Source organism: Peromyscus leucopus, chromosome 3 (assembly GCF_004664715.2).
Source record: "Peromyscus leucopus breed LL Stock chromosome 3, UCI_PerLeu_2.1, whole genome shotgun sequence".
In the NCBI taxonomy this organism is placed as follows: domain Eukaryota; kingdom Metazoa; phylum Chordata; class Mammalia; order Rodentia; family Cricetidae; genus Peromyscus; species Peromyscus leucopus.
The window spans coordinates 52,747,023-52,762,466 of record NC_051065.1 but is presented as its reverse complement, the minus strand read 5'-3'; the positions used below and the strand labels follow the sequence as shown (position 1 = coordinate 52,762,466).

The 15,444-nt window shown below is 39.6% G+C and overlaps 1 protein-coding gene and 1 pseudogene across 2 annotated transcripts in view; both read left to right on the top strand.

The window, feature by feature from the left end:
- Nup205 (nucleoporin 205) overlaps positions 1-15,444 on the top strand; it is a 67,433-nt gene that overhangs the window by 38,338 nt on the left and 13,651 nt on the right. For both annotated transcript variants that reach the window (XM_028866103.2, XM_028866104.2), the window contains exons 23-32: positions 2,772-2,886; positions 6,423-6,572; positions 7,285-7,356; positions 7,645-7,802; positions 8,317-8,397; positions 9,002-9,193; positions 10,049-10,316; positions 10,411-10,509; positions 13,272-13,420; positions 14,587-14,778. In XM_028866103.2, coding sequence (XP_028721936.1) covers positions 2,772-2,886; positions 6,423-6,572; positions 7,285-7,356; positions 7,645-7,802; positions 8,317-8,397; positions 9,002-9,193; positions 10,049-10,316; positions 10,411-10,509; positions 13,272-13,420; positions 14,587-14,778 — 1,476 coding nt within the window. The remainder of the gene's footprint in view (positions 1-2,771; positions 2,887-6,422; positions 6,573-7,284; positions 7,357-7,644; positions 7,803-8,316; positions 8,398-9,001; positions 9,194-10,048; positions 10,317-10,410; positions 10,510-13,271; positions 13,421-14,586; positions 14,779-15,444) is intronic.
- On the top strand, positions 8,404-8,995 carry LOC114691022 (annotated as a pseudogene).

Below are 15,444 nucleotides of genomic sequence, written 5' to 3'. Positions count from 1 at the left end.
TACATTTTCTGTGCAGTCAAAGTAATTTATGTTTACATTTCCTTCTCTGTTCTGATCTGTTTGTTGCTTTGTATTTTTCTTAAGAATATATTTCTAGGGCCAGCAAGATAGCTCGTCTGTAAAAGCCCTTCCTAGAGACCTGCTGACTGAGTTTGGTCTCTGGAGCCCATGGTGGAAGAAGGGGGTGAACTGTTCAGAGTTGTCCTCTGACCTCTACTTGGCACGCGTGCCCCCACACAAAATTAACAAGTAGACCACAAACGTAAATAAGACTTTATTTCTAGGCAAGGATTTACAGTTATTTCTCACTCACGGTGACATATTTTATAAGGTCACTGAATACTGAACTGGCAAGTCCGGGACTGTTGGCTACTAGTTAGATTCCTACAATTCCCTCATGCTGACATTCTTGATAACTGGTGAACCTATGACCTTATTTTCTATGCACTTCTGTTAAAAGGATCTTACACAGTATGTGTTGATGCTCCACTAACGTTTTTTTAGTTCAGGGACAGTGGCACTTAATCAGGGCTGTATGGAGTTTACTAACAAATAGTTTTTTGGAAGGGCAATTTACCTCACAGCTTTCTTAGGTTTTAGAACTAACTAATACTTCAGAACTATGCTTGGTTTTGTTTATTTGCTCTGTTTTGTTTTGTCTGTTTGTGTGTGTGCATGAGTGTGAGTGCACACATGCTACCACACTAGGGTGGAGGTCAGAAGACATGTGGGAATCAGTTCTTCTTTCACCATGTTGAGTCCTGGTGATGAGCTCAGGCTGGCAGGCTTGTAACAGATGCCTTTACACGTTGAACTGTCTCTTAGCCATTGATCCTGACTTCAGCAAAATTAAAGAACCAAACTGATATAAGTATGACACTAGCTGGACCATGAAAAGGACCTTTATGAAAGACAGAGACAGCTGCAGCTCTCCACTGCTGCAGAAGAATCTGAGCATTGATTTCAGGGTTGGGGTCAGTTTTAGCATATAGGCAAGATGGCACCTATAGAATTTATAGAGTATTGCTTTTGTAACCCCAAACGGATGAATAATTGTATGGTTAGATTTTTAATTCAAATAATCATAACAAGCATGCTAAGTATTAATGCACTGAGTGAAGCTTAAAGAGCCTGGTATGTAGAAAGTGATTAGCAAGTACTTTAAAAATGGATGGCTCATGAATGACAGTTATTGCTGCTGCTTTGCAAATACTGAAATTTACATTTTGCAGTTAGAAATTCCTCTGATTCCAGAGAGATGGCTCAGTGGTTAAGAGCACTGGCTGCTCTTGCAGAGGACCTGGGTTTGATTCCCAGCACCCACATGGCAGTTTACAACTGTCTGTAACTTCAGTTCCATGGGATCTGACATCCTCACACAGACACACACAAGCAATATGCACATAAAACAAGAATAAATAAATCATTTAAAAAAATTTAACCAAAAAAACCAAAAAACTCCTTTGACTTATAAGATGTATGACACCTGCTTTGCTGCCTCATTTTTTATTCTTTTTTTTTTTTCTTTTAATCGAAACAGGGTTTGTACCCTTGGCTGTACTGGAACTCATTTTGTATACCAGGCTGGCCTCAAACTCAGAGATTTGCCTGCCTCTGCCTTCTGAGTGCTGGGGTTAAAGGCATGTGCCGCCACCACCCGGCTTTATTTATGTATTTTTAAGAGATGAATTTTGTCTCTTGCTTTGTCAGCCAGCCTAGTCTCAGACTGGTAGACTCAAGCTATCTGTCTTCTTCAGCTTTCCAAGGAGCTGTGACTGGGGACTTAGCCACTGGGTACTTGGGTACTAGGCTTAATTATTGTCTGTTATTGAAAACAGATGGCCTCTTGATTTATTATGAGTAGTTTTCATTTTTATGCCATTTTGTCTATATATATACTTATGATAATCATGTCCATAATGGAGATCTTTGTATGATAACCAGATCTCAGTTTTTCTTAGATTGATAAAATTCTCCTTCCTCACATTTACTGTTTTGTTAAAGTTGTATTTAGAGCTTGTATTTGTAACGTAGTGAAGTTTGCAGATCTTTGTAGTTTTCTTAGTAGTGTTGTTTCGATTCTTCTAAGTTTTACTATTTTTTTGAAGTTGAGATAAAATGATTAATGATTTTTAAAGGGGTGACTACTAGGTAGTACTACTACTAATTAAAATAGTAAAACTTAATTAATTTTGTGTATGTATGAATAAATATGTTCAGGGTGATTGCAAGATTTAGTGCTGTCATTATAAAACTTGTTTATTTTTATTTTGAATGCAGGTCCTTGGTATGTAGCCTAGGCTGGCCTTGAACTAATGATTACCCTGCCTCAGTCTCCTTGGTTCTGGGATTACAGGCCATGTCTGGCAATGTCGGTACTCAGGCTGTGTTTCAATATGTTTTCTTGAGCTAGCGCACCAAGGACCTGGGTTTAGAAATCTTAGCTTGTGGGACTGGAGAGATGGCTCAGCAGTCATGAGCATTGACTACTCCTCCAGAGGTTCTGAGTTTAATTCCCAGCAACCACAATGGTAGCTCATAACTATCTATAATGGGATCCTGTGCCCTCTTCTGGCATGCAGGTGTACATATGGATAGAGCACTCATAAACATAAAATACATAAATAAGTTTTTTTTAATATAAGTACATATTTATTTTATACATGTGATTTTCCATTTGCTTGGGTTATTGGTGCATATTAATATTTTACACTCATATTTTGTTATCTTAAAACCAGTACTGATTTAGAGATTTTTTTTTATTTCATTAGGTGATATATCAGTTATGTGCGTGCTCGGACACGTCTGGTCCTACAATGAGGTACTTGCGGACCAGCCAGGACTTCCTGTTCTCCCAGCTGCAGCATCTCCCCTTCTCCAACAAAGGTGGGCACTGTATCACTTTACTACTGTCAGATGAGGACTCTGCCTGACAGGAAGGCTTGCTGTCAGAGGGGGTTCAGAATTTGAATGTTTGATTGAGTGGTTGATAGGGTTTTTTTCTGGACCTGGACTTGGAATTTGAGGTACTTTTCCTCAGCTGGGATTATAGGTGAATACCACCATGCCCCACTTCAACCCCCTTTGATTTTGGAGTATTTCTTACATATGAGGTATCTTGGGGACTGTGCCCACTTCTAAACACGAAGTTCATGTGTGTATATAAACCTTACAGGAATAGCCTGAAGTTAATTTTACCCCATATTTTTAGTGTGCCTTCATTTTATCTGCAACCTGTGATGTGAGTCAGATGTGGTATGTGGGCACTTATGAATCTTGGGGTTTAGAACATTTGTTGGGTTTTGTGTTTTCAGCTTAGAATTGGTCAGAATGTGTAACTAATATATAGAGTTGTTGCTTGGTTTTATATACACACACACTTTAGAGCAGCAGGTATTGTGGGCCTCTCATATATTGCTTTGTTGCTATTACCTGGGTACTTTTGTAATTTCTGTTTGAGAAGCTTCCTGTTTTCACTTATAGTGCAAAATTACCCAAGTATAATCTGAGTGAGGGAATTTGGCTCTTACTAACAAAACTTAAAGGTTGTGTTGGAGGGATAAGAAGATCACTGAAATTAGATATTTCATTCTGTGTGTGTGGGTGGGGGTGTTACATGTGAGTGGGTGTGCACATGTGGAGGTCAGAGAACCTTCCACTTTGACGTGAGTTCTAGGAATTGATCTCAGGTCATCAGGCTCGTGCGGCAAGTGCTTTTACTTGCCAAGACAGCTTGCCTGCTTGTGAATGAATATTTCTTAGAAGAATTTCTGATTTACATTTATGTCTTATATATATTTGAAACTAGTCAAATTATCTTGAAATAAAACTTTGAAATGTAATTTTAGGTGAAATTATAAATCTAGTTTATTTATTTATTTATTTTTGGTTTTTTTCGAGACAGGGTTTCCCTGTGTAGCTTTGCGCCTTTCCTAGAAGTCACTTGGTAGCCCAGGCTGGCCTCGAACTCACAGAGATCCGCCTGGCTCCACCTCCCGAGTGCTGGGATTAAAGGCATGTGCCACTACCGCCCGGCTAAATCTAGTTTATTAACATGACTAAGAACTGTTCTAGCCTAATTTATGCTTTATCAAGATTGTTTTTCTTTTTAAAATAAAAAAAACCCGTATGTTAAAAAGTTTGTGTTATCCCTGAATGTATATCTGTGTACCATATGTATGCTTTCTCTCTCTCTCTCTCTCCCCCCCCTCCCGTGTGTGTGTGTGTGTGTGTGTGTGTGTGTGTGTGTGTGTATGTATGTATGTATGTGTATAGACAGGGTTTCTTTGTGTAGCCTTGGCTGTCCTAGAACTTGATCTGTAGACCAGTCTGATCTTGAACTGAAAGAATCACCTGCCTCCGCTTTCTGAGTGATAGGATTAAAGGCATGTGCTACCACCACCTGGCTCTTTATTTTCTTTTGATTAACTAAGTTACAGACTTTTTTCTATACTTGTTTGTGTTAATCCCTTACACATATAGTAGAACTTGCTATTTTTTATTACATTTTGCACAACATTTTGCTCGTAGAGGTTGAAAGACAACTTTCAGGGGTTAGTTCTCTTTTACCGTGCGGGTCCCAGGGATCAGTCTCGGAGTCCGGCCTGGTGCAGGTACCCTTATCTGCTGAGCTATGTTACAACCAAACCAAGGGTGTCTTGAATTTGTGAGCGCAGACTATTCTCCACTGCTTCAACCTCCTTAGAGACTGGACCCAGAGGCCTGCACTGCCACACAGGCCTGAAGCTTACCTTATGTCGTCATAGTTTTGAAATTGAGGTCCACATATTCTGATAATACATTTCTGTTACTGGTAATTGTCAGCATTCTAATTTACTTTTTAGAAAACTGTAAGATCCTTGGGAATTATCTAATTGATAAAACAGTCTTCTATATTTTTATAATTTTCTCATTTTTAGTTATGAGATACTGTTTATATAAAAACAATATAGAAACTTTAAAATTTTATATATGAGTAATCCAAAACAGTCGTCACTGTCTGGCTTACGATATGTGTGTTGTAGTAAAGATTGACTTAGCTGGCCTGTGTCTTAGTTACAGCTTCTATTGCTGTGATAAACACCAGGACCAAAAGCAACTTGGGGAGGAAAAGGTTGATTTTATCTTACAAGGGCCAGGTCACACTCTGTATCACTGAGAGAAGTCAGGGCAGAAACTCGAGCTAGGAGTTAGGAGGCGGGAACTGGAGCAGAAACCTTGAGGAGCGCTGCTTACTGGCTTGCTCAGCCTGCTTTCTTACACTATCCAAACCAGGAGCCCAGGGTGGCATCACCCACATCAATCTCTAATTAAGAATGCCTCACAGGCTTGCCTGCAGCCTGATCTTATGGATACACTTTCTCAGTTGTGGTTCCTTCTAGAATAACTCTAGCCTGTGTCAGGGTGGCACAAAGGCCAACCAGGACAGACTGACATTTGTTAATATTACTTGTTTACCTTGTCATCATTTAGGACTTAAAAGCATAGGACCCACCAAGCCTAAAAATAACATTAGCCAATGTTCCCAGCATTGGGACTCTGAGGCAGGTGGACTGTGTTTCAGACTTGTCTTGGTTATATTGCAAGACTATCTCAAAATAATACTGAATTTGAAAACTTCTTTTTAAAATTCTATCTAAGTGTGTTTACCTTTGTGTTAAATGCACCATGTGCCTGCAGGGACCCAGGGAGGCAGCAGAGAAGAGTGTTAGCTCCCTTGGAACTTGAGTTCTGGCAGTTGTGAGCTGCCATGTGGGTGCTGGGGATTAAACCAGGGTCCTCTGCTAGAGTAGGAAGTGCTCTTAACTGTGGAGCCAGCTCTCCATTCCCTTTAAGTTTCTTTTATATGTGGAATTTATAGCCTTAATTATATGTGAAGTCAAGAGCTCTACCAGCTGTCTTATCATGTGTCATAAAATGATGTAATGTGGGTTTCAATGTGGGTTTCATGGAGTGAAATTATGGTTTTTAAAAATGGATTGTTATATATAAACAAAATATAAAGAGGCATTAATGTTAAATTATAGCAGACTTATAGGATCTTTGTGAAATTACTCTGGTAATTTTTTTTTTTTTTTTTTGAGACAGTGTCTCACTTTGTATCTCTGGCTGGCCTGGAACTTGCTATATAGATCAGGCTGGCCTGAAATTCAGAGATCCTCTGTCTCCTGAGTGCTGGGATTAAAGGCATATACTACATCCAGCACTAATAAAAAATTATTAGTTTTCTTCATCTTTCATGGACATAGAATAATTTCTTTTTCCTTTGTATCCATTTTTCTTTCATAATTTTATGTTATGATCATGATGTTACTAAGATTCAGAAATTATTGTTTCATAGGGAAGTATCTAGTTAGATTTGTGGAATTTTCTGATCTTGTGTTACAACTATGGGAAATGAAATTTATTTGTTTAAATTTTAGAGTATGAAATCTCTATGCTGAATCAAATGTCGTGGCTTATGAAGACTGCCTCAATAGAACTAAGAGTAACTTCTCTTAATCGCCAGCGGTCACATACGCAGAGGCTTCTGCACCTCCTCTTAGATGACATGCCAGTGAAGCCTTACTCAGGTGAGCGTTGACACTTGGTGTACTGTGTGTTGACCACTTTTGATGAGTACACATCTTACACTTAGGATGTGACTTTAGACAAAACTAGTTCTTCCCAGTTTTTATTCTTAAAACACAAAATTAAAAATTGTGCTTTGGCCAGGTGGTGGTGGCAAATGCCTCTAATTCTAACACTTGAGAGGCAGAGGCAGGTGGATCTCTGTAAGATTGAGGCCAGACTGCTCTATATAGTGAGTTCCAGGGCAGGCAGCCTATATAGAGAGACCCTGTTTCAAAAAGAAAACACAAACAACAACAAACAAAAATTGTCATTTGATGTCATTTTATTTTCCTCTTAATAGTGCTGCAATAGTCATATTTTATACAAAATAGTGGTTTGTCTCTGAGCCAGTGTGACCTGAGCTATTTTAATATGTATTATACATGCAAATGAATCATAAGCTTCTTTTTAATCACTTCCTTAGTATGATGAGCTCTTGCTAGTTTTGAAATTCTAATTATCCTCTTCAGAGTTATGAATGAGTCCCATAGGGATGAAAAGAGTTAGATGAACATTGCTAGTAAGTCCTCATAATCTTTACTTCTTAATTATCCATTTATAAAAGGCTCTTTGACCCAGAAATAAAATACATTATGTTTGCCATTTCCAAGTAAATGTAATTTCAAAGGGTGTTTTTCCTTTGCTGACCTGTTGTTACTGGTGCTCCAACAGATGGTGAAGGAGGAATAGAAGATGAAACTAGGTCTGTCTCTGGATTCCTTCATTTTGACACTGCCACAAAAGGTGAAGCCCTGGGATTGTATGTTACGGACGTCCTGTACTGCTTAAAACTTTGCAGGGTCGTTTACATGTACCTGTAGACTCTGGACCTACGTCAAGACGCTGTGTAAAGGGTTTACAGAACAGAGGGCAAGTGTCTTAGTGAATGGCCATGTTGGAAACAAGTCAGATTTCGGTCTCAGCAAGGTCTTTGGTTTCAGAGAATAAGAGCATGTTCAAAGTGAGCTATGTATGGTGCTTTGTCCTCCTCTCCAGTGCCTCAGTTATACTTTATTTACTTCTTGTTTCTAGTACGTCGAAAAATTCTAAGTATTCTTGATTCGATTGACTTCAGTCAGGAGATTCCTGAGCCTTTGCAGCTGGATTTTTTTGACCGTGCTCAGATTGAGCAAGTCATTGCCAACTGTGAGCACAAGAATTTACGGGGGCAGACAATCTGCAATGTCAAGGTGAGGGTTCCTTTAAAGAGCCTGTAGCAGCAGTGGTTCAGACATTGAGCTGTGCGTGTGTGTGTGCATGTGTATGTACTTCCATGTTACTGAGTTCTGCTATTAGCTTATTGGCCTGTTTTGTCAACAGTGATGAAATAAAACTCAATAAATACCCTACTTTCTGTAAGAGCTTCTCCATCAGCTTTCCTTTAGGTATTTTCCCACCCAACTAAGACTACAGAGTGGTTTTCACTGTTTAGTTCTCTACCAGGTGAATGGTAACATCCTCAGCAAAATGAGAAAGATATTGAGGCACCCAGCATTAAATTATTGCCCAAGTCCCTTTGGTACTGCTCCCTGGAAGGAGGGGGTGACTAACTCATATTTTTGTGTGCGCATTGGACCGTGCAAGTGTTACACTGTGTGCGGAGATACCTGGATCTTTTCCAGTTAGGGTGGTTTATGGTAATTGCCACATACTATCCTACTGACCTCTGATGATACTGTTTTCTCTTTTTCACTAATTATTTAGCTTCTTCATAGGGTTCTTGTAGCTGAAGTCAATGCTCTTCAGGGTATGGCAGCCATAGGACAGCGGCCTCTGCTGATGGAGGTAAGCTCTGTTATTTTGACACTTTAGCTATTTGTACTACTTAAGATTTTGCTTAGTAAGTTTTATAAATAAATGATGGTATTAAAAATAGAAAATTGTCTTTTATGGGGATGGTGCTTAGAGGCACTCAGAATGGTCCAGCATTTGACATACCATCATAGGCTTTCCTACAATACAGCCGATAACAGAACTAGGCTGTTTCAATCCCCTGGCAACAGGATTGTTTACCTTTACACCGAGAAGGTTGGAAAAGCACCTAAATCCACATGCGGTATGTGCCCTGGCACACTTTGAGGAGTTCATGCTGTGAGACTGAAAGTCCTTATGAGATTGTCTAAGACAAAGAAGCATGTCAGCCAGGCCTCCGGTGGGTCCTTTGTGCCAAGTGTGTCCGTGACAGGATCAAGCGACTTTCCTTACTGAGGAGCAGATAATTGTTGTGAATGTGTTGAAGGTACAGGCAGAGTCAGAAAGTGAAGGAAATATGCAGCTTTTTTAAATAATAAAAGTCAAAGCTTGGTCTGTGAAAACAAAAAATAGGAAATTGTTTAAAACAAGTACTATTTCCCTGAGTGTTAACCGGTCTCAATATTTATTGCTCTAGGAAATCAGCACTATTCTACAGTATGTTGTAGGAAGAAACAGGTTGCTGCAGTGTCTTTACGCAAAGCGGCATGCGCTGGAGTCCTGGAGACAGCTGGTAGAGATTATCTTGACAGCCTGTCCTCAGGAGCTCATTCAGGCAGAAGATCGGCAGCTGATTATTCGTGACATCTTACAAGATGTCCATGATAAGGTGATTTACTTCCTGAGTTACTTTCTTTTTTTTGTTTGTTTTTTTTTTTTTTTTTTTTGGTTTTTTCGAGACAGGGTTTCTATGTGTAGCTTTGTGCCTTTCCTGGGACTCACTTGGTAGCCCAGGCTGGCCTCGAACTCACAGAGATCCGCCTGGCTCTGCCTCCCGAGTTCTGGGATTAAAGGCGTGCGCCACGACCGCCCGGCTCTGAGTTACTTTCTATGACTAGAGACTTATATGTATCTGTATAGTATAGGTATATGCATTTGCCTTGAAGCAAATATATTTTTTTCTGTTTTTAGATTAGAAGCAAAATAGAGTTTATAATATTGATGTGAAAACTTTCCTTGAGAAAGGTAAATTGTGTACAGTAGGAGCTTTGAGCTAGAGTTTATCAGAATCATCTGGCAAGCGTTATAAAAAGAGGCATGGGCAGATCCCACCCCAGAACTACTGAGTATGATCCTAGTGGTGAAGGCCATGTATGTGTATTTCAAAGCAAAAAACATCTGCATGGAATTCTGATAAGAATTAGTTACATACACTTATTTAATAGTTTTCTTGTGCATAGTTCTTACATTTTTGTTTTGTTTTTTGTTTTTTGTTTTTTTGTTTGTTTTTGAGACAGTTTCTTGATGTAGCTCTGGCTGTCCTGGAACTTGCTTTGTAGACCAGGCTGGCGTCAAACTCCCAGAGATCTGCTTGCCTCTGCCTCCTGAGTGCTAGGATTAAAGGCGTGCGCTATCACCGCCCAGCTTAATACATTCTTAAGGTAGTTGAAAAGCCTAGTGTGTCTGAGACGTGTTAGCAGCTGGATGAGAGCTGGACCTCACTCTGGTCCCTCTGTGTTTTCAGGTACTGGATGACGAAGCAGCACAGGAGTTAATGCCAGTGGTTGCCGGCGCTGTGTTCACCCTGACCGCTCACCTAAGCCAGGCTGTGCGCACAGAACAGAAGCAGCCGCTGGTCTCAGGACATGGCGAGGCCCATTATGCTTTCATGCTTGATAGTTCTTTCACCTCACCTCCTGCCACAGAGAGCCGGCCAGTGGGGTTTGCTTCTATTGGAGATTCTTCACTTCACATCATCTTGAAGAAACTGCTAGACTTTATTTTGAAGACAGGTTTTTCCACCTACATTTTCTATGCATTATGACTTTGTTCTAACTTTGATTGAGGAAGCAGTTCTCATTTGACTGCGTGTTTTTGTCTTCCTAGGTGGTGGTTTCCAGCGTGTAAGAACTCACCTGTACGGCTCTCTGCTTTATTACTTACAGATTGCCCAGAGACCAGACGAGCCGGACACATTAGAAGCTGGTAAAGTTAGATGGTTTCTAATCTAGCCTTTCCTAGTTTACCTAAGTCACTTCTCTTATCTGTTGACTCCACACAACTAGTTAGTAAGTCTTGACATGACCATTAGATTGCTGTAAAGCTGGGGGTGCATGTTTAGTTTTTAAGAGTCTCAGGTAATGTGTAGTTTTTATGCTTGAACTTCAACACACTGTTTGCAGAGTTGGACAATGTCTCTTTTCCCCTTAGCTCCATCGTACATACTTACTGGAGTCTTACAAAATGGCTATTATTCTACAGTAAGGATGTAACTTTTAAACAGTTTCCTTATTCATAGGCTTAAAATTCTAATACTTTACTATCACAAAAATACTGTCTCAAAATTATAATATGCCTCTACTTTTCAAGAGGAAGATTTGCGGTAGAATTCCCATATGAAGCAGTACGCAGTTTTATTTCAATAGAGTTTTTCAATGGCCATCTAAAAATGGTCTTACCTAGTGCAAATGCTCATCTGTAGTATATGTCTTTTATGCTAGCGTGAAGGTTGTTATAGATAAATTCAGGGTAGGATTTCTTCATTTAAAGTGGTGGTTCCCAATCTTCCTAATGCTGCCACTCTTTAATACAGCTCGGTCATAATGTGGTGACCCTCAACCATAAAATAATTTTCGTTATGAAACTGTAATTTTGCTACTCTTATGAATTGTAATATAAATATTTTTTGGAGTTAAGTTTGCCAAAGGGGTTGTGACTCACAGGCTGAAGGAAGGCAGGGCCAGAGAGATGGCTTAGCAATTAAGAACACTTGCTGCTCTTAATTGTATGGGAGTTCAGATCCTAGCACCCTTGGGTGGCTTGAAACCCAGAACTCCAGCTCTGGGGAATCCAAGTTTTTCATTGCCTTTATGGACACCTGCACACATACGTACATAGATAAAAATAAATCTAAAAGAGAGACATATTTAAAATACTGAGCTAGGCATAGTGGCATGTCTGAAATCCTGCTCTGAGTGAGTAAACAGGAATTACTTTAAAACAAAAATGACTGTTTTGTTGGGTATATTTATGAAGCATTTAGAAGACTCACTTTTTTTTTGAGACAGGATTTCCCTGTGTAGCCCTGACTGGCCTGGAACTTACTCTGTAGACTAGGCTAGCCTCGAGATTCTACTGCCTCTGCCTCCCAAGTGCTGGGATTAAAGGCGTGCACCACCACTGCCCATCAACTAACTTTCTTTGAGGAAGAGTTTTTATCTATGTTGTATCTAATCCTTCTTAGCCAAGATGTATGTTTAAATTGCCTTTATAACATGTTTTTCATTGCTAATTTTGTTTCAGTTAAAACACTATTTGCTTTTTATTTTTAGTAATAAGTATTTCAACTAAAATAAATTAAGAGTTTGTCGTGGCACTATCTGATAATGGGCTTTGTCTGTATTCTTCCTTGTGAGTGTTTGTGTTTTGAGCATGGTTTCTCTCATACTCCTTGTGGTGGCTGTCATTCGTGCATGGTACCTTAGAAGATAAGCACCTACTTTGTGTGTGTGTGTGTGTGTGTGTGTGTGTGTGTGTGTGTGTGTGTGTGTGTGTGTTATGGCTCAGGCCAGAAAAATACGTCAGATAGAAGATGTCCTTGGAAGTGGAGTTACATATGGTTGTGAGCTACCGTGTGGTTGCTGGGAATCAACAAAGGTCCCTCCACTGAGCCATCTGTACAGCCCCTGTGTACAGGTATTTTTAAGGTCAAGAAAAAGAAATAGTTTAAAGAAGTTCTTTGAACAATCAAACTTTTTTTAAAAGAGAAAATACTTGCGACTGTTCACCCCCAATAACGCCCATATTTTTCTTTAAAAAGTATTTTTCGTATTCCTTTAGTGAAAGTGGCACACACTAGTCAACCACTAGGTGGAGGTCTACAACACACTTAGAACAGTCATCACAATGACAGCTTATTTCTGTGCAGATTGGATCTCTGTATAGCCCAGACTAGTTGCAAGCTGAGGATCTTGTGCTGTGATCACAAGTGTGTGTTGTGTGCCTAGCTCAAGATGGCAGTTCAGAGCCGGGCGCTGGTGGCACATCCATTAATCCCAGCACTCAGGAGGCAGGAGCAGGCAGATCTCTATGAGATAGAGGCCAGCCTGGTCTACAGAGAGAATTCTGAGACAGAGAAACCCTGCCCTGAAAAACAACAACAAAAAAGATGGTAGTTCAGAAACTAGGGAGGAAGTCATGAAAATTAGTTTGAAGTAAAAACTGTTGTTTTATTTGGTTGTGAAGGTTTTATAAGGTTTGCAAGACTCTTAATGAAATGTATGTTCACATTACTAATGGTAATATATTTAAATTACCCTTATAAACGATAAGGTTTTTAATTTTAATAAATATTGCAAATTTTAAAACCCCAAAGATTAAAACTTCCTGTTTTTCCTTTTTGAGGAAGGTTTTTGTCTATATTGTTATCTGTCCCTTCTTAGCCAAATTCTCAAAGATGACAGCAAACTAAAAAAGCAAATTGCTTAGCAGGGTAAATACAAGTTATCAGTTCCCTTAGGGTCCATAATTAACTTTACCTTCTGAAAGAGTCATACAGTATGAGTGTTATTAGTGAACATGCATGACACATGCTCTTAAAGTTCATTTGTCCGGACTCATTGATCTGGTCTTTGTATGCATGCAGTAATGGATTCCTTCTGTTGTTAGATATGAGATATTAGTAGTTGGTAAAGTGCTTTTTATTTTTTTATTTTATTTTATTTTTTTTTTCATTTTAATCCTTGTAGCTAAGAAAACCATGTGGGAAAGACTGACAGCCCCTGAAGATGTGTTTAGTAAATTACAACGAGAAAACATGGCTATCATTGAAAGTTACGGTGCTGCTCTCATGGAAGTGGTCTGTCGAGACGCTTGTGATGGCCACGAGATTGGACGGGTAAAAATAACAGTTGTTTAGAACTACTAGTGAATGAGTATTGCACATTTATGGAGGTGTGTACTGAATCAACTTTGAAAATGTATGTGGCATGTGGAGAACTATTTTCTGTATTATTTTACAGTGAGTTTGCTCATCTGCTGTGATTGTAGCCTCTGTTTTGTTACTCTGTTTTGTTTAATTGTGTGGAATCTTAACTCAGAATTTCTCCTTAAAATTACTTTTGCTAAGTTTGAGGTTTGCAGGTAGAAAAACGTGGATAGAAACAACAGAAGTCCTACCTGATAGATCTTTGGTCTGTCTGCTGCTGGGCAGTTACTCCTGTTCTCTTTTGTATGATACCTTATGGAGGGCAGAGTTGCATTTTCCCTTCAGTAAACCTGATGACACCTTAGAGAGGATTTCCTCTCAGTGGAAGATCCTGTAGCACTTACATCATTTATTTCAAGGCCATGGGAGAAAAAATTAAACAAATAGGATGAAATACAAACTAGAGAGAAATCCCTCAATTATGCTTAAAAATTTTAAAGTACTTTTATGCATAGAACAAAACCCTGGGAGGAAGTAGATCAAAATGGGTTTAACTGTGTTTATTAGATTACATGTATTTTTAATACTTTTCTAAGATTCCTCTAAATCACACAGAAAAATTTAGAATTGGAAGTAACAGAAGAAAACATGGGCACTGGAGAGGTGGCTCAGCAGTTAAGAGTGCTTACTGTTCTTGGGAGAGGATTTGAGTTCGGCTCCAGAAACTGCATTGAGCAGCTCACAATGTCCGTAACTCCATTTCCAGGGAATCTAGTACCTTTTCTGGCTTTCGTGGTGCATGTAGTCTCACACAGGCACACACACATACATTTTCAAAAAATTGGTTTTCCTTTCTCTCTAACAAGTAGTGCCCAGGTTTGGCTAAGATATAAAATATAAATGCCATTATTTTTAATGTAAGTTTTGCTTCAGAATTGAAATTTGACACTGGAAATTTTCCTTATATCAAGAAATTTAGATTCTAGATACATATAGTTTCCAACTTCTCAAAAAACAATGAAATTTTATTATAGGCGTTCTTATAAGAAAAGTTCTCAGTAGAGAAGGCAGCGGCTGTCGGAGGTTTGATAGCCGTCCACACGGTAGGACTTTGATTCTGACTCGTCCTTCCGTAGATGCTGGCCCTGGCTCTCCTTGACCGGATCGTCTCTGTGGACAAGCAGCAGCAGTGGCTCCTGTATCTTTCCAACAGTGGCTATTTGAAGGTCCTCGTGGATAGCTTGGTGGAAGATGACCGGACTCTACAGAGCTTGCTAACTCCACAGCCTCCTCTCTTAAAAGCCCTTTATACCTATGAATCCAAGATGGTAAGGTTTGGTGGACGTTGGCATTAGGTCAGCAGTCTTCTTTAGGCCTGGAGATGTGTTTACCACTAGGCCACCGGTGCACCTGAATGTTTCTATTATATAAGCTGTCGTTATTGTAAGAGCTTTGTTACATCTGGGCATTTGTGCTGGCATTGCATCTTCTGAGTGTGAAGATGGGCTGGAGTTCTCCTGAGAAGGTTCCAGGGTCGTACCCTGCTGCCTGCTTACTCACCCAGCATGCTGCTGAGAGCGGCCTGAAGGCCAGGGCTCATGGGAAGGGAGCAGCGACTTAAAACTCAGCGTCTACGCTGCCAGTTCCTTCCCTCCGGATCTGTTGAATTTCTCACATATGTCACAATAGTGGAAGTCCTAGAGTCGTCATCATTTTTTCATAGGTATTTACTAAATACCTAATGTATACCAAGCATGGTATTAGGTGCTAGAGACACACTAAAAGGGAGCACAGCAAACTCACCTGACCTGTTGACAGAAACTATATTTGAATAATTCACAATAATAATAATGTCCAATATGCAGTAATACATGTGCAGTAATATAAATGTACAATATTTACCCCTGAGTTCCCATTAAAAAAAATCTTAGGAGCTAGGAGGTGTAGGCAGCTCAGGATCTCCTTATTTGTGGTTGATAAGGAGTATGTAGGAG